Genomic DNA, 19,612 nt, shown 5'->3' with positions numbered 1-19,612 from the left:
TTCCCAGAAGCCATCCACAAGGGTACCATTCTGTGTCCTAAAACTTTTTTTTAAAAGTTCTGGTTCCTATTTTATTGCCAAAATAGACATACTTCATTTTCCATGGACATAGTTTGACCCTCACTTCCAGTAATATCTATGTCACAGATAATGTGAGAGCAGACAGTACTAAAAAACTAATTTCTTCTGCCTTTGCGGGGGGCGGGGGACTGTTAAGGGCTGGGGATAGCTCAGTTGGTAGAGTGCTTGCCTCGCATGCACAAGGCCCTAGGTTCAATCCCCAGCACCATGATAAATAAATAAATAAATAAAAACTGTTATGTAAGATGAAATAATAAAGGAGAAAAATAATTTTATCCTTTTTACAAATGATCTATTTTAATTTTTTTTCATGTTTTCTTCTGTTTTGAGACCATAGAGAAACAAATTTAGTTAGTGTTGTGTGTTAGGGGAAAACCACTATAATAATTTAGTAAACTCTAAAATAGAATAGCTTATAAATATGGAAGTATGTATTTATGTGACAGAAGAGTTCCAAGTGACCATTTTAGACTAGCATATATACTCTCCACAGTCATTTAGGGGCCTAGGCTAATGCACTTTAAGCTTTCCAGGCTACTCTAGTTGTTACCGTTCCTGCAATAAGAAGGGTGGAGAAGAACAAAAGTCCAGGGCCAAGGATTTCCTGTCTAGCAGTGAGATACAGGTTGCACACATCACTTCCAGTCAGTTCTATGGGAAAGAGTTAGTCACCAAGGCCACACTTGGCTTCAAGGGGATTCTGAGAGAGTCGTCTTTCCTGGGCCACAGGCCTGATAAAGGGGAGAATATTTGTGGGTAGACACAATTGTCTGTATGATAGCCATCCCTATAGGAACTGCTATTGAAGTCCCATCTGGTTCCTCCTCCAAAACTGTAGGCCCTGGCTAATGGTTAGCACTTTCCAACAGCCCATGTACCCTGGAGCTGAAAGACAGTTGTTTCTCACAATAGCCCATCATATTAGTACAGGATGGTACAAAGATGCACCCAACAGAAGCACCCATTTGGAAAAGGGAAACATGGTAGGCAGTTGCTGGCCCATAAGTAGTTGCTTATGCCCTCTGGGCAGGAACTGTAAAGGCTGTGGCACCTAATGGTAGGCTGTTTCTTAGCACTTCTTGCTTCTATGGTACTGCCTTCTGAAAGAGCTTCTATATTACCTAAAGTCCACCATCTTCCTCAGTAATATTCAAGGGGGAGTCAAGAGACCATGTCCACAGACAAAAAGCAGGTTTGATGGCCAGCTTTTTGCTGGTGTCACTTTGCCAGCATGGCAATTGTAATAGGAACCAAACAGCCACAAGAAATTTTCAGACCAGACTCATGGCTCCTTTGACAGTACAGTGGCCTCATTCATCACTTCTGGTCTGTCAGTGAGCAGAGTTCATTGAATACAGTTCTCATACCTGTGTCATTGCTCTATGAATGTCTGTTTTGTGTGTGTGTCTCTCTCTCTCCGTCCTATTAACAGCAGATAATCCAAAACAATAGTTTTAGGTGTGAGAAAACGAAATTTGATCTGAGTTTTGCTGCTTGAGAATTTTGTTTTAGTGCCGGGAATTAAAACCAGGGCCTAATGCATACTAGGCAAGTAATTTGCCACTGAACTGTATCCCTGTACCGTGTGGGAAGCTTTTTGGGGGGTCGATGGAGGTGGATACTGGGGATTGAACTCAGGGGCACTCCACCACTGAGCCACATCCCCAGCCTTATTTTATATTTTATTTAGAGACAGGGTCTCACTGATTTGCTTAGCACCTCGCTTTTGCTGAGGTTAGCTTTGACCTCAGGATCCTACTGCCTCAGCCTCCCGAGTGGCTGGGATTACAGGCATGTGCCACTGTGCCTGGCTCCATGTGAGAAGTTTTATAGAGCCTTTATTACTCAGTTTTTAGTCTTATCTCATATATTGTAAGGTCCAGAACAGCTGGCTTTACAAACCTCAACTCTTTGGGCTCTTCCCTATTCCCAGCACCTTGCCCAGATAGCAAGGATAGCCAACACGTATTAACATTCTGGCTCTTCTCAGCCACTTCTCCTGGAGCACCAGCATAGTTGACAAGTGCTTTGTTTTCCAAGTTTAGGTGAGTGATAGTTTTACTAACTGCTTTGCCATAACTAACAAGGATCCCCAGCTTTCTGGTTTGTTGCTTCTGCTTTGGCAACGCTAACCCATCTGCTGAGTCACTTGCACATATGTTAGACTTTTATTATGGCAGCACTGTGATCCAAGTTACTCTCTGTTCCTCTTAAAATTGTATCCACTTATTTTCACTTCAGACCCTTTCCAGTTTAGGCTTCAAATGTACACAGTTGAATTCATCATTTTCCTCATTTTGAGGCACGTGATAATATTAAATACCTCTTGGAGAGTTTTTCCCCCTTCAGTACTAGGGATTAAGCCCAGTTTACCACTGAGCTATATCCCAAATACTTTTTTATTTTTTATTTTGAGACAGGGTCTCAGTAAGTTGCTCAGGCTGGCCTTGAACTTGAGATCCTCTTGCTTTAATCTCCTGAGTCCCTGGGATTATTGGCATGGGCCACTCACCACACCCAGCTGTCTCTGACATTTCTATTCTGTTTGATGGTTATTGTCTGAATAACCATAGCTTTACAGTATGTTTTGATAGTAGATTGTGTTAGTTTGCCAGGGGTATTGTAACAAAGAACCAAAAACTGATGGCTTAAGAGAAATTTCCTGTTTCGGGATCCTGAAGACTAGAGGTCTAAGATCAGGGTGTCAGCAGAGTTAGTATTTTGGAAGCTATAAGGAAGCATCTTTCCCATTCCCCTTTCTTAGCTTTTGCTGGTTCCTGGCAACCCTGGCATTCCTTTCTTGGTAATCATCACCCCCATCTCTGCTGTCTTCTTCACACAGCATTCTCCTGCATGCTTGTCTGTGTGCCCATAGCACCTTCTCATACTCATCAACAGTATCAATAGAATTAAATGTGGGTATCAGCAATGGGACCCACTAGTGTTGGAAGTAAGGGCAGTCTTTTGGGGACTTTTCCACCTGTGGGTACTAACTCTGCATAATTAGTATCAGAATTGAATTGAACTGTAGGATACCATTTGTTGTCAGCATGGGTTGTTGGTATGGGAATACCCATACATTTCATGTCAGTCTGTTGTGAGAGCCAGGCATGGTGGCACAAGCCTGTAATAACCAGCAGCTGAGGAGGCTGAGGCAGGCGGATTATGAGATCAAAGCCAACCATTTTCACATTTTGGCATCCCTGAAATCAAGATGCCTCTTATAGTCAGTGGCATGATGTGTTTCAGTTTTTTTGTTTTTTGTTTTTTTCCCCCACAGCACTTAAAATGATGATGTGTCTTCAGTGTAGTGAAATACCACATAGTGGGCTGGGGTTGTGGCTCAGTGGTAGAGGACTTGCCTAGCATGAGTGAGGCACTGGGTTCAATCAACTTAGTGAGGCTCTGAGCAACATAGTGAGACCCTGTCTCTAAATAAAATATAAAGCAGACTGGGGAGATGGCTCAGTGGTTTAATGCCCCTGGGTTCAACCACCTGGTACCAAGGAAAAAAAAAAAACGTGCTGTGAGAAAAAAACAGACCACCCTCTCCTTCATTATATTCTGCTTTCTCATTTTGCAGGTTTGCACTATAACTCATTTTCAACTTTTGAAATGATGCTCGTTTGTTTTGTCTTTATTTCATTAAAAAACACTTACTAAAGTTTGAAATTAGCCACAAGAACTACTCTAGGGGGCTAGAAGAGGAGCTTAGTGGTAGAGCACTTGCCTAGAATCTAAGAGGCCCTGGGGGGTCTATCCCCAGCACCATAACACACGAAAATAAAATTAACTGTGCCTCTCATATTTGACAGAAGTACTTCATCATCCACGAGGCACATTTTTCACATTTTGGTATCCCTGAAATCAAGATGCTTCTTACAGTCAATGGCATGTCGTGTTTCAGTTTGTTTGTTTGTTTGTTTTTCTTTCTTTTCACAGCACTTAAAAATGATGATGTGTCTTCAGTGTAGTGAAATACCACATAATGGGCTGGGGTTGTGGCTCAGTAGTAGAGCACTTGCCTAGCATGCGTGAGGCACTGAGTTCAATTCTCAGCACCACATATAAACAAATAAATAAATAAAGGTCCATCAATAATTAATAAAAAATTTTTAAAAAAGAAATACCACATAGTGTTTATTTTATTTTAATTTTGTTTTGTTTTATTGTAGTATTGGGGATTGAACCCTGGAGCATTCTGCCTCTGAGCTACACATCCCCAGCCCTTTTAAATTTTAATATGAGACTGGGTCTTGCTAAGTTGCTGAGGCTAGCCTCAAACTTGGGATTCTCCTGCCTCAGCCTTCTGAGTAGGCGGTCAGAGAGTATAGGCTGGATGTTATTCAGGAATTTATTAGGACTAATGTCTCTTCAGCCTGTCTGTGTCCTTTTATTTTCAAGGTGTCACTTGTAAACATAAAAGAGTGCCCCCTCCTGGTTACTTGTAATGTGTTGTGATTAAAAGCCTAAACTGAGAAAGTCATACAGGTTTGGGAGTAAACCCAGCCTCACTCCTCATGTGCCCTCTAACCTTCAGCTACTTGCTTTCTCTTTCTAAGCGTCCCTCTTTTAATGGGAGAAATGGGACTATCATTGCCTCCCTTGAGACAGCTGAAAGGAGGTGTCAGATGAATTGGCAGATTTTCCTGGCACAGGGGACAGCTCAGGAACACTTTGAGTCTGCTCTAGCTATGGAGGGGCAGATTCCAGTACCTCCCTCTTTGCTCTTCTTCCTGTTAGCAGAGCTAAGAACCTTGACCTAATTTGTCTTCCAAGGATCTAGGGAAGAGCAGCAATTAATGCAGTATTCTTGAAAGTGTTAAAACATGCAAGGTTAACATTTAGACTCTATTTATAATGTGGAACAGACATAGGGGGAAAGGTGGGCAGCAATGTGAACCCTTTTCCTTGCTTTTTTAGAATGCAGAGAGCAGTTTACAACAGAAGAATGAAGCCATCACATCTTATGAAGGAAAAACAAATCAAGTTATGTCTAGCATGAAACAAATGGAAGAAAGGTAATCACTTCCCCTGGCAGACAGTCCATCCCTAGAACATGCTAGGCATTTTGGGGGCCTAGAGACCTACTCATAGTGCCTCTTAGGAGTACAGACAAGTTGAGGTGACTTCCCTTTTCCAGACTCATAATCTTGCCCAACAAGAGGACTGGATGCAGCAGTGTGACCTAAGCACATAATCAGTTAATCTGCCTTTTGGTCACTGTGAAATCAAATTGTCCTCTCAGGGGTTAGAACCATATAATGAGTGCCTTCTCGCTAATATTTGATATTTCGCATTTATATATCAAGTCATCAGTGGATCACAGTAAATTCCAAAAATAGACCACACAAATATGCTTAACTTGTTTTTACAAAAGTGAGAGTACAAGTACAGAAAGGAGAGTCTTTTCAGTAAATGATATTGGAACAATTGATACCCATACGCAAAGCAAGGAACCTCAGTCTACACCTCATGTGTCTATAACAGTTAACTGAAAATGGATCATAAATTTCAGTGTAAAACTAAAAACTATAAAACTTTTAGAATAAAACATAAAAAATCTTCATAATGTTAGGGTAGGTAAAGAGATCTTTTTTGCAGGTGTAGCATAAAAGCATAATTCATAGGAGAAAAACTTGATAAATTAGACTATCAAAATTTTAAACTTTCATTCTGTGAAAGACATAGGAGAATAAAAAGGCGAGATGTAAATTTGGAGAAAATTTACAGATCACATATGACAAAGAACTTGTATCCAGAATCTATAAAGAACTCTTAAAAACTCAAGCAAACAATCTGATTTAAAAATGGGCAGAAGTGGGGCTGGGGTTGTGGCTCAGTGGTGGAATGTTCACTTAGCACATGCAAGGCCCTGGGTTCGATTCTCAGAACCACATAAAAATAAATAAAATAAAAGTATTGTGTCCAATACAACTAAAAAAAAAAAAAAAAATGGGCAAAAGTTTTAAACAGATATTCACCAGAGGACATACGAACAGAACATAAGTACATGAAAAGATATTCAGTATCAATAGCCATTAGAGAAATGAACAGTAAAATGATGAGATCCCACATATCTATCAGAACAGCTAGTTTTTTTTGTTTTGTTTTGTTTTTTCTTTTTTGAAACCAGGTCTCACTATGTTGTCCAGAATGTCCTTAAGTGATCCTCCCACCTCAGCCTCCTGAGTACCTGGGACTATAAGAAAGTAGTACCATACCCAGCTAATTTTTTTTTTTTTTTTTAATGACAGTACCAAGTGCTGATGAGGACACAGAGCAGTTGGAATTCTCATACATAATTAATGGGACACAAAGTGGCACAACCACTTTGGAAAATAGACTAAACATCTGTGCCACACGGTGGCTCACAGCTGTAATCCCAGTGGCTCTGGAAGCTAAGGCAGGAGGATCTCAAGTTCAAAGCCAGCCTCACCAAGAGCGAGGCACTAAGCAACTCAGTGTGAACCTGTCTCTAAATAAAATACAAAAAAAAAAAAAGGCTGGGGATATGGCTCAGTGGTTGAGTACCCCTGAGTTCAATCCCTAGTACCTGCCCCCCACAAAAAAAAACTAATATCTTTATCACATGACCCAATAATTGTGCTCCTAGACATATTCGAAAGAGAAATGAAACTTACATCCATACAAAAACCACTACACAAATATTTACAGCAGCTCTATTCATATTGTCAAAAACTAGAACCAATCCCAGTGTCCTTCATTGGATGAGTAGATAAACAAACTGGTACAATTATACAATGAAATATAACTCAGCAATTAAAAGGAATAAATCACTGACACAAAAAATTTTGTCGATCTCAAAGATATTGTTCCAAGAAAAAGAAACCAGTCTTAAAAAGTTCCATAAAGTATAATTCCATTTATATCATTCTCAAAAAAGTAATGCCATAGTGTCCCAGAACAGATGAGTGGTTGCCACAAGTTTGGGATGGAGAGAGGGTGTGATTACAGTGGGACAAAACTAGGGTTTTGGAGTGATATAACTGTTGTGTATCTTGGTTGTGGAGTATCTGTGTCTTGCTATACAGGTGCTAAGACTCTACATATACACACACAAGTCAGTTAGACTGTAAGTTAGTTTTAAAAGAAAAAATTCACTGGGCTGGGGGTGTTTAAAAGAAAAAATTCACTGGGCTGGGGGTGTAGCTTAGTGATAAGGCACTTGCCTGGCATACTTGAAGCCCTGAACTCAATTTTCTGTAACACTAACATGCACAGAGAGAGAGAGAGAGAGAGAGAGAGAAAAAAAAAACTATTCAGAAGGCCGAAGGACTGCATTAACCCAAGAGTTCAGTACCAGCCTGGGTAACATAGCAAGACTGACTCATTAAAAAAAAAAAAAAAAAAAAGGAAATATTCAAGCCAGTGATAATTGTACCTTAAACTGAGATGACCCTTTCCTTACAAAGATGGAGTCCATGCGTGTGCTTGCCTCTAGGTTACAGCATTCTGAAAGGGCAAGACAGGGGGCAGAGGAGCGGAGCCACAAGCTGCAGCAGGAGCTCGGCGGGAGGGTCAGCGCCTTGCAGCTGCAGCTGTCACAACTTCACGAGCAATGGTAGGAAAGAGCTATGGTAGGCAGAAGCATGCTGGGGAGGACTGGGAAGGTGGCTTCCAATCTTTTTTCTCATCTCCAGGAAGAATTGGGAACCAATAGTGTTCTACCCCAGAGTTTACCCAGCAAATGTAGGATTAGGATGAGATCATATATGCTAAGTGTAAAAACAATAATGAGAGAAAAGACATAGCTCTTCCCCATGTGACGAACGATATTAGAAGCAGATTCCAGGGACCCCACCCAGGACCACTCAACTGGTGAGAGAGACGAGTCAGGATTTAAGTGGAATGTCATCTCTGACCTTGATCACCTTCTTCTGCTTCCTTCCTCCCATATTCTTGGCTGTCTATAGGCTATCATAAGCAGAATAAATACTGAATTTTCTTGACCCTCAGGTCTCTATCTCAGGAAGAGTATTCACTCGTGTGGTGTGAATACTAGCATTCCTAGTCCTTATGGAAGTGCAGGTGACCCTTAGGGAAAAGGAAACCTGACTTCACTACCTTGTTGAAGGGCTTAGATGCCCCTGTGGAAATTCAGGTGGTACTCCCTTCCCTGTGGAGTGAATTGTGAATCTTCTATGAAAAACCTCCATTGAGACTAACTGGTTTTGTTTTGGGAAAACAGTTCAAGTCTAGAGAAAGAGTTGAAATCAGAAAAAGAGCAAAGACAAGCTCTTCAGCGAGAATTACAGCATGAAAAAGACACCTCCTCTCTGCTCCGAACAGAACTACAGCAAGTAGAAGGATTAAAGAAGGTAAGGTGAAATTTCCTTGAGAGAAAAAGAGCATCCAGCAGTCCCCATGCTCCTCTGCTAAAGAGGTGCTCCTGCCTACTCCTCCATGTGCCCTTTGTGTGGGAGCCAGGCCCTGTTCCAGGGTTTGTTTTTGCTGTTCCCAACCCAGCAAAGCATCTGAGGAAAAGGTACAGACAAATCATAAGTCAATAAGCCACCAACCAAATAAACTCAGAGAATGTTAAGTGCTATGAAAAGAATAAAACAGGAGGGTTTCCTCACAGTGAGGCAGAGGATCTGGGAAGAGAAAAACTGACAAGCAGAGGCTTGAATAATGAGCAAAGACAGCCCAGGAGACTTGGCAGGGTACCTTTCAGGCCAGCAGTCCATTTCATTTGAGAACAATCACCATCTACTGGTGGAGAGCCAGTGGCAGATTTGCAGAAAGAAAACTAGAGTATTTGTAGGAGAGTTCAATATTTTTGAACATATGCCAGTCTATACTTTCACCCCAGAGGTTGGCCAGCCACTCTGTCCAGAGTCAGGTCATCTCTAGGAAGCAGACTGAACCAGAGCCCAAAATAAGCCCTAGGGAAAACCTGAGGCATGCATTTTCCCTGGTATCACCTCTGTCCTCTGGAGGCCCCAACTTGTTTGAAGATATGTCCTGGATCCTGAGGCTTCAGTGAGCAAGAGAAGAGGGGGTGCTAGTACGGCATCACTGCCTGGTTATAGAATTGGACACCTCTCAGGAAACTACGAGGTAATCTGAAAATGTTTTCCCTAATATAGTCAGCCAGCTTCCCAGAAGTTTCTACCATTCTGGATAAAGTTAGTTCCAGCCTGGTGTACTGTGACTTGCAGAGGTCTTCCCTTGTTGTGGGGGGGTCATACAACAGGTTCCCAAGCAGGATTGAGCCAAAAAAGTGCACTGCCTTCACCATACCTTCCAGTCACAAGAGTCCGTTGTCACCAACACAGCTTCCAGACCTAGGTTTTGTGCATTGATGAGGTAGTAGATACTGCTATGCAGTTAGAGCCAAGAGGTTCTCTTGGTTGCCGTTAGAAAGTGTCTTAAGTTGCTGCAGAAGGGAAAGGTTCTGCAGGACTCAGAGGGGATGAGGGAGGAAGTAGAGGACAAGAAGGGACCTTTAGAAAGTTATGCTGCATCACAGAACATATTCCTCTATTCCTCCTCAAAATATTTTGGTCTGTATTTGAAATACCTCCTCCACCCGTCCCCCAACAAAAGAAACAATGTGTCTGACATCACCAATAAGCCTCAGGATGCCTTTGAGCCCTTGATAGGTTGTAGGTTCCCAAGGTACAGGGGGGCATGTCTGCGGAAGCTGCTCACTGCTTGGTCTAAGTCTCATTGTTGTTCCCATCAGCCCGAAAACCCTGTGTCTCCATTCTGGCCTTGCCAGGTGTGCTGGTCCCAGATCACAGTCTGTGTCCTCCATTGAGCTTCCCTCCCTCACATAGCTTTTCATACAGTCTTAAGTGGACTCAAACTTGGTATTCTACCTCAGCCTCAAGCTGCTGGCATTACAGGTATATAACCACTGCACCCAGCACCTTCATATAGTTTTGTATAAGACTCACCTATATACTTTTTAAAATAGCTGCTTTTAAAAAATATCTGTCTTGGACTGAGGATATACCTCAGTTGGTAGAGTGCTTGCCTCGCATGCACAAGGTCCTGGGTTCAATACCCAGCACCACCAAATAAACAAATAAAAATGTCTGTCTTTAATAGAAGCCCAGGCAAAGCCTTACTTGCCTTGTAAGGATAACTGTTTTTAATGTGGTTATTCTCTGTCCCATGTCCCTGTCCCCAGCTGAGAGCCCCTACAATAGCACTCACTTTTCAGCTTCCCATTCTTAATAAGCGGGTGAAAAATAATCCACTAATGTCTTAAATGACAATAATGCAACAAACGACATTTTGCTCTTGCAAGATTTTCTGATATAGCCACATGTGGTGGCACATATCTGTAATTTCAGCTACTGCAGAGGCCAAGGCAGCGGGATCGCAAGTTCAAAGCCAGCCTGGGCAACTTAGCAAGACCCTGTCTCAAAATAAAGTGAAAAGGGCTATTGGTGTAGCTCAGTGGTGGAGTACTTACTTAGCACAAAAGCCTGGGTACAATCTCCAGGCACCCAAAAAAAAAAACAAAAATCTGATCTTCTTGTTGATCTGGCTACTAAATCTTAAGTGGTGTGCAGTGACAATGTGATTCTATATCAGACCTGGCTTATCCATTTTAGGAGCTGCGAGAACTCCAAGAGGAGAAGGTAGAGTTACAGAAGGTCTGTGATGAGCAAGAACAAGCCCTCCAGGAAATGGGACTGCACCTCAGCCAGTAAGAATCCTGATTCCCCCACCTTCCCCTGGTGCGCAGGGCTGGGTCTAGCAGGCTTGGGTCTAGCAGGCTTGCTGTAGCCTCTCCATTAGAAGTATCACACAAGTCCAGTCTGCCCACCTCACCCAAACCTATTTCCTGTTGTTAGGAGGAGGCAGGGCTATTCAGGAGGCCTGTCTGCTTTCAAGGGTGACCTCCTAGGAAGTCAGGCCTCTAGGGAATCAAGCCCTGATATCAACTATGGGGATTTTAATCAGCTATTGATTAATTTATTGTGAATATTCTTTTCTTTTGACCAGAACACTCATGTTCACAAACTTAACATCTAGATCCTAAGGATGATGCTGGGTCAACTTACAGTCAGGCCAGAGTGAACAGAGGTGGTTTAAGAAAGACTGCCATGCAGCCAGCACACTGGCCAGCCCTGCCCACCTGCCTTTTCTGGGAGTTGACACTTGGATCCACCAGAGGCTCTTTTCTGCCAGGTTCTGATGGTGCACAGACCCTGGTAGCCTTGACAGGGTTACACAGTGTCCCAGTGTCCCAGTCTGGATAGATTGCTCTGCACACATGGCCCTGGAAATAGGTCACACTGCAGATTTTAGACCTTGTCCGTTTCTACAATAATTCAATTTTCAAAGAGTGGATAGATATTTCTTCTTATGGGTTAAGTCTGTCTTGGTTGCAAGTGATAGAAATCCAACTCAAACTGGCTTTAAAAAAAAAAAAATCAGGAGTCAGTCTACCTCCTACCTCTGCTGTCCTATTATATACCTCACGGGTGTGTCTAGCCCCCAAAGGGGCAAGATGGTACCCAGTGGGACCACTTATCAGAGGAAGTTCCTCTTTCTGCATAGCTCCCAGAGACCTGAGGAGTTTACTTTCTGCTCTCCAAAGTCTTGGACTATCACTTAACACAAGTGCCATGACCATAGAGATAGGGGCCTGGTAACCAGCATAGCTTGGGCTGAGGTGTTATGTGGCCATCACAGGTCCATGGATGGGAACGAAAATTAGAATAAGCTAGAAACATTCATGTTGCATGTGGGTGTGTACAAACTTGGAATTTTTTTCTTCTCAGTATAGAAAGGTCAAAGGTCTTTTTTTTCTTTTTTTTGGTACCAGGGATTGAACTCAGGGGCACTCAACAACTGAGCCACATTCCCAGCCCTATTTTGTATTTTATTTAGAGACAAAAAGTCTTACTGGTTGCTTAGCGCCTCACCATTGCTGAGGCTGTCTTTGAACTCGCAATCCTCCTATCTCAGCCTCCCAAGCCATTGGGATTACAGGCATGTGCCCAGCAAAGGTCTTCCATTTTTTAAGAAAAATAAGAGGCATGGTGGCACACACTTGTATTCCCAGCTGCTCAGGGGGCCAAAACAGGATTACAAGTTCAAGGCTAGCTTCAGCAACTTAGCAAGACCTCATCTCAAAATTTAAAAAATACAAGAGGACAGGAATGTAACTTAGTAGTAGAGTGCCCTTGGTTTTATTCACCAGTGTAGTAAAAAATAAAAATAAAAGACAGGTCTGGTGGGAACATATTCTGTATATTCCTACATGCAGATGAAGATGCTGCCTATTCTCCATCCTCACCCACCGACTGTGAGTGTGGGCTTAGACAAGCTTAGGGCTGCTGCTTAGCCCCCTCCTACCCTCATCCCTGCCATCTTCTGGGGCTGAGTGTCCTGCAATGCTCTCAGCTGGCTGGGTAATCATCTTGCTCTGGCCTCTGCCCCACTGGGGGCAGTTCCTTGAGAAATGGCAGAGCCAAATGTCTTTCCTTGTTTTCCAGTCACAGGCCAGTTCTTCAGGCACCTCAGGAACACTCACCAGAAGCAGACTTGGAACTTGGGGATGGCCAGAGCAGGCCACTTGGGTTTGCAGCCAGGAGCATGCACCATGCTTCCTCCTACCTGTCCTCTCACACTGGACAAACTCAAGGCACAGCTAGAATTTACCCTTCTAATGAGCCAGAGACCTCAAAAATGTCAGTGGCCTTTGATCTTGGAAATGTCCCAGTCACCATGCTGCTCACAGCTGAGTTCTGTAGCTTTTGCAAGGTCAGGCACGTGCAACCCAGACAGGACCATCTCAGGAGTTGCTTTCATGCTGTCTCCCCTTGTTCTTTCTCCCTCCTGCAAGCCAGTACCAGGTGCCAGAAGAGGAAAAACCTGTTCTCAGACCCCTTTACCAGCTAAGAAAGTTCCTGTATCTTGGCGACATTTGGGTGCTTCCTGAGTTGTGTTTTCCAGAATTCTTGTGTGTTCAGACTGCCATCATGACCTAATTTGCCAAAGCCTGTCCATCTGGACGGTCTCAGTCTCTGATCCTGTCAGCATGCTGGCCTATTTCTGCAACTGAATAGGGGAGGGAAGGAGCTGTCTGCAGGATCAGTAGTGAATGCCTGATGCTATTTTCTAATCCCTCATTTAGCAATCTGGCCTGTTTCCCCCAGAGACCTGCCATTTTGACAGTCTAATCTAATGTCAATTTATTTATTTATTTATTTATTTTTTAGGAGAGAGAGAGAAAATTTTAATATTTATTTTTAGTTTTCGGTGGACAACATCTTTGTACGTGGTGCTGAGGATCGAACCCAGGCCGCACGCATGCCAGGAGAGCGTGCTACCGCTTGAGCCACATCCCAGCCCCTAATCTAATGTCAATTTTGATTGATCTCAGCTTTTAAGAAAGGCTCAGACTTCCCCCAAACTGCAAATGCATAGTTTGATTTTATTTGATTTAGTTCTGCCAATTTAGACCATGTTCAGTCCTGTCTCTTATGTGAACAACTAAATAATTATTCCTAACAACAGAGTGGAGAATGAATGAAGCAAGAACAAATGACCAGCCAAGTGTGGTCATTTACAAGCCTGTAATTCCAGCAACTTGGGAGGCCAAAGTAGGAGGACTGCAAGTTCAAGGCTGGCCTGGACAACTTGGAGACCCTGTCTCAATTTTTTTTTTTTTTTTTGGTGTGTGTTGGGGGTGGGGGGTGCTGGGGATTGAATCCAGGGCCTTGTTAATGTTGGACAAGCAATCTACCAACCAAGCTATCTCCCCAGCCCTCCTGTCTCAAAATTTAAAAAAAAAGAGGCCAGAGGTATAGCTCAATGGTTAAGTGCCCTTGAATTAAATCCTCAGTTCCAAAACAAACAAGACCATGCCTGTTGAGCCTGCCTCTTGGAATACTGGCCAGGGAGAATTGAGATAAACCAAGCCTTTCCCTACTGCAAGCACGTCACAGATCCAAAGAAGCCAGAAACCTGGGCTTCTATGAGATCATTATCAATTTTTAAATGATTGGAACCACTTTAAAATCTTTTCAAATCCTTGCAGGCTATAGTCTATTCTTGGCCCAGATTTGATTCCAAGCTCAGCCTCAAAAGAGTGTTTCATTTTATTTACACATAAGCCAGTGTGATGAAGTGTCTGGGATGACACTTCTTAGTCCTAGTGTTTTCACAGAGCCCACAGTCACTGCAGTTAGTTTTGTTAAAATTCTAGAACCTCTCATTGCTACAAAATTATCTCTTTTTTGCCCTCCAGGTCCAAGCTGAAGATGGAAGACATAAAAGAAGTAAATAAGGCACTTAAGGTATTAGATTATGTTATTAGCATAAGAATCACTACTCATTGCCATGAGTATGTGCATTTATGTGTTCCCCAATCGGATGAGAACGTGGTTGAGGCAGTGGAGGTGAAGACAAGAGTTTCATGTCACTTGACAGTGGCAATGACTGACAAGTGGACAAGTGTGAGCTGGAACCTAGATCTTCTGATTGCAGTTCCTGTGCCATCAGCTGTACCTTTAAAATAGGCCTAGATGACAGGTACCCCAGAGGAAGGAAAATGTGGAAGGAAGAAAGCTGGAATTTTCCCCCCCAGATTAAGAACCAGAGATCATGATATAGGCCCCATTGCAGAGCACCATGTCACTTCCAGGAACTTTAAACCAAATCCTGAGTTGTTTCTGGACAACTGAAAGATTCTAGATAATTCTGGGGGAGGCAGAATGCGACATACCACTTAAGAACAGGAACAAGCAGGGAATCCATGTGTGTGCTAGCTGTGGAGAACGGGAGCAAAGGCAAACTTTCTAGGCTTGCCATCACTCCCAGGGCAGGCAGCTCTGCAGCGTGGCCTCCAACACAGGCTATTCAAAGCAGGGCAGCCCCCCTGTTTGCAGGAGCTTTTCTGACTCCATTCTGCTTTGGCAGCAGTGCCAAAGCAGTCCTCCTCCATCTGTCACCCTTTGTGTGTCCAGAACAGAGACTCTCAACATTGCTGTATCTAACTTCCATGTACAATAGTAGGTGAGAAGCAAAAACTGTCACAGCAACTAACAGCAGTATGAACTTCTATGTAACATAAGTTTACTTTGTCCCCAGGGCTGGGGATGTGGCTTAGTGGTACAACACTCAATGTGTATGAAGCCTTGAGTTCCATCCCCAGCACAAGGGAACAAAACAAAATCAACCCTCCCTTACAAACTGAAAATTCCTTGGCTGTAATTTTTATAAGACACCTGCCTTTATATCCCCCACCATATGTAGAAGTGTACAGCAGTGACAGCTTAACTGTTTAGAGGGAGAATAAAATCATAGAACAGGACCCTGGAACTACTTTGAGCTCTTTTGAGGTGGGATGCATCCTGGGCACACATTTGGTAGCCCCAAGGGCCTGCTGTTATGTCCAACAGATACTAAAGGGCCAGAAAAGTGCATCATTTCTGACCCCAGTCCCTAAGGCTGAATAAAAGACATGTCCTATTTTCCCAGAGAAAGTCTTCCAAAATTCATCTTTCAAAGCCCCAGATGCCTCCTCTACAACTGAGCTAAGCTGCTTCCCAGGGCTGTGGGTGGGGGTTGGGCATTCATGAGGACATGCTGCACATCTCCCCAGGGACCCATGTCACCAGTTGTCCTGGTCCCACTCAGATATTACCCGTCTTCCTTCTGTTAGTTCAGGTAGTTACTCTGGATAGTGTCTCAGGCATGGCTTAAGAGAAGCAAGCACCAGAAACTGACTCTGGTGATGTCAGCCAAAGGGATTTATTGAAAGGGCAAGGGAGAGGCTCAAAGTAACAGGATGCTAGAGAATCTTTTAAGGCCCAGTGGGAGGCAGACCAGAAGGCTGAGAGGGCAGGCACCATCTGGAACACATGAATGACAACTGCAGTCATAGCAGTTCCCTACATTACAGCTTGTATGAGGCCACATCTGGCAGGAAAGCAGCAATGCCTCACAGGGAAACCAGATGTGATTAGGGAGACAGTGGATGCAGCCAAACACAGGTAATTTCTCTCCCATCAGAGGCCAAGACATAAAATGGAATTCCAAGGTTTTCTTTCTCCTCAGGGTCATACTTGGCTGAAAGATGACGAAGCAACACACTGTAAGCAGTGTGAAAAAGAGTTCTCCATTTCCCGGAGAAAGGTATGTAGGGGTGAGTTGTCACCCACTGAGATTCCCCTTGCTCTAGTTCCTTGTCAAACCGGATGTTAGAATGTGATCACACTCATTGGTCTGCAAATGGGCAATTCTCCCCCCAACGTATCTATGTAACTGACGGTCCAGCCTGGCTCCCCCCACTTTTGGGGACCCTGGCCAGTACAGGCCCCTCATCACCAGTCCTTTTCATGACACAGCTGCTGTAGGGAAGTACACCATTGCAAATTTTCTGTGTGCAACAGGACCAAAGTCTGGCCAATTTAGGCAAAAACAGAATCCACGGGAAGTCACCAAAAACTCACTGGGGCCCCAGTCAGGGCACTTGCCCCAGGTAAATCTGCCTGTTTGCATAGCCACCTCCAGGATCTAGTTAGACTCCTAGGCCCTCCTCCTTTGGTCCAGGATACAAGGGGTCTTGAGCAGCCTCAGCAAAACAAGCTGAGTATGGAAAAGCAAACAAAGCAACACTGGGAATTTAAGGGCAAGTCCTGTCCCGCTGCCACTACCAACCCCGTCCACACACTTTTGGGTTCCATGTCCACATCTGCTCCTATTAATATCCTTTGGGAAAGGAAAAGCCAGAGTCCTTGCCAGTGCCGGACAGTAGGTTCAGAGCTGGAGACACCCTTCTTGAGGCTGCCTTTTCGATCATGTCTGTCTACAGTGCAGGCCTGACTGGCCCCAGGTGAGTGGTTTGGTTCAAGATCTGGGTCTAGTCTAACAAGTCTGTAGAGCCAGGAAGAGCAGAGGATGCCCACTCTGCCCACCTGGTGTCTGTCACATACTCAAGGAGCCCAAGCACCTAAGAGGTTCATGGCAACAATTTTATAAAGTGAGTGACTCCCTCATGCCCCAGGAAGGCTGGCTAAAAACACTGGGTCACCACTCTGGAATGCAGCAATCAGAGAATGAACCAGGATCTCCATAACACTGGGATTGCTAGACAGTGTCACTGTGGGGAGGGACCTCAATGTATTAGGGTGGGTATGCAGATCACATCTCCCTAGGGGTCTGTGACTACCTTTTTCCTGTCCTCTAGCACCACTGCCGGAACTGTGGGCACATATTCTGCAACACCTGTTCCAGCAACGAGTTGGCCCTGCCCTCCTACCCAAAGCCAGTTCGAGTGTGTGACAACTGCCACACATTGCTGCTGCAGCGCTGCTCATCCACTGCCTCCTGAGGCCTGGCCAGCCACCTTCAAGAGCCTCAGCATGGAGGGCAGCCTCAGGTACAGTGCCAAACTCTGGGTCTCCAGGGAACACCAGAGGCTGGGGAAGTTTCCCAAGAGAATCAGAGAATGAGATCTCCACTTGGTGGCTGTTGCTCCAGAAGACAGTGTGCCAAGTGGCTGTTGAGCACCTAGTATGAACTAACTGCAACTAACTGCTGGACTGAAACTCTTCCATCTGCTTTGTTCCATCACTGACTTTGGTCCATATGTAAACATGATTTCGCTGTCATTTTTCACTTCTCAAATTTATCCTTTTTTATAGCAGTTGTACTCTAATATGCAATCAGTTTTTCTCCTCCCCAAAATTTTTTATTTGTGCAATGCTTTATAGCACAAAGCATCTATCCTTATGCTTTGTCTGCTTTAGAGATTTGCTCTTCCATGCCCTTGTGAATACCTCTTGTTGGCCATGCAATAAAGTCATTTATTTTTCCCTGGTGTGTACAAAAAGCAAGTTTGTGTCAACTGCACAGAAACCTGGGGCACCCTGCCCTCCAGCTTGCTCTTAGGGTTCTGAGCCATGAGGTCCATAGCCAGGAGAGCAAGGTTTTAGGTGAAGATGCTTTTGAGTGGGCATTGCACAAGTTGAGGCTATGGCCTTAAGCTTGTTATCAAAGCTCAAGTCATTCATTTATTTATAGAGGTGCTGCTTAATTTACAATGGGGCTATGTCCAGATAAGTCAAAATACTATACCTAACCTGTCAAACATCATAGCCTGCCTGCAATATGCGCTTACAGTTGAGCACTCATCTAACACAAAGCCTGTTTTATATAAAGCATGTGATTTATTGGAAAACTCTAGTTTTGGGATACTTCAACACCAGTGAAAGTTGAAAAATGACCCAAGTTGAACCATCTTAAGTCAGGACCATCTATTTATGGGAGTGGATAAATGATAGATAGAAGAACCTGTGGAAAAAGTACCTGCCACACATTGTTTTTAATTTCATAAACAGTGTGAAAGCCAGGCGTGGTGGTACATAATCCCCAGCGGCTCAGGAGGCCAACATAGGAGGATCACAAGTTCAAAGCCAGCCTCAGCAAAAAAAAAAAAAAAAAAGCAAGGGGCTCAAAAACTCAGTGAGACCCTGTCTCTAAAATGTATCCCCCACACACACACCCCCAAAAAAGCAGTGAGTACACTGTGCCTAGTGGCCCACTCCTATAATACAGCAATTCCAACGAATGGCAGGACAACAAATTCAAGGCCAGCTTTAGAAAGCTAATGGAACCCTTCCTCAAAGATTTGGGCAGGAGTTGAGGTTGAGGCATTTATTTTCAAAGGACTGGGGGCCGCATGCAGTAGTAGCGCATGCCTGTAATCCCAGTGGCTTGGGAGGCTGAGGCAGGAGGATCACAAGTTCAAAGCCAGCCTCAGCACTGAGTTGCTTAAGGCCTCACTATCTCTAAATCAAATACAAAATAGGGCTGGGGATGTGGCTCAGTGGTAGAATGCCCCTGAGGTTTAATCCCCAGTACCCCACCATTACCACCCCAAAAAAAGACCTGGAATGTAGCTCAGTGGTAGAGAACTGCTGGGTTCCAGCCTCACTAACCCCCCTGCCCCCACCCCCACCAAAAAAATGCTAGGGCAGGTACTGTTTTTGGACTGTTCTTCTCTGGAGCCCCACCTGAGGTAATGCAATGCCCAGACATCAGACAAGTCAGTCCAATCTAGGTCTTAGGCTTCCAACCTTCTAGACTGACACCTTGCTTTTCTAAAACCCCATGCTTTCACTTCCCACAGTTCCTTAGCTTGATATTAGCTGTACCAGACCTGCCATAGTAGAACCCAACACTGGCTGTCTTTCCTTGGGCTTTTCCTGCAGAAGGTTCACCTACAGCCTCCATCAGTCCTGACTCTATGACACTTCTATAGTACTGTCAAAACCAAACTCCACATATTGCTCCCTTCAACATCTGTCTTACAGATGGAAAAATGTGGGAGGGTCAGAAGTTTAGGCCCCAGGATTTACCCAGGGCCCCACAGCACAGAACTGCATAGCAAGACTTCAAAACTAGATCTGCCCCACATTAAAGCCACATTCATTCCACACTGTAGGCTTTTTTTTTTTAAGGCATTTTAATTAATTGCTTGTGGAAATATGAAGCTACTTTGGAAGACAAAGAATTTAACCTTTATTTTTTA

The 19,612-nt window shown here is 43.9% G+C and overlaps 1 protein-coding gene across 8 annotated transcripts in view; it reads left to right on the top strand.

The window, feature by feature from the left end:
- The window catches only part of Rufy1 (RUN and FYVE domain containing 1), a 56,410-nt gene extending 38,516 nt beyond the window's left edge, over positions 1–17,894 (top strand). For 4 of the 8 annotated variants that reach the window (XM_048784776.1, XM_048784813.1, XM_048784782.1 and 1 more), the window contains exons 12-19: positions 5,005–5,102; positions 7,547–7,666; positions 8,294–8,423; positions 10,674–10,768; positions 12,573–12,761; positions 14,324–14,372; positions 16,135–16,212; positions 17,267–17,894. In XM_048784776.1, the coding sequence (XP_048640733.1) occupies positions 5,005–5,102; positions 7,547–7,666; positions 8,294–8,423; positions 10,674–10,768; positions 12,573–12,761; positions 14,324–14,372; positions 16,135–16,212; positions 17,267–17,410 (903 nt within the window). In that variant the 3' untranslated portion in view covers positions 17,411–17,894. The other 4 variants (XM_015506413.1, XM_048784790.1, XM_048784796.1 and 1 more) reach the window with 3 other exon arrangements.
- The last annotated feature ends 1,718 nt before the right edge of the window (positions 17,895–19,612 follow it).

This window comes from Marmota marmota, unplaced genomic scaffold (genome assembly GCF_001458135.2).
Source record: "Marmota marmota marmota unplaced genomic scaffold, marMar, whole genome shotgun sequence".
Taxonomy (NCBI): Eukaryota; Metazoa; Chordata; class Mammalia; order Rodentia; family Sciuridae; genus Marmota; species Marmota marmota.
The sequence above is the reverse complement of the archived record's forward strand: the minus strand, read 5'-3'. Positions and strand labels throughout refer to the sequence as shown.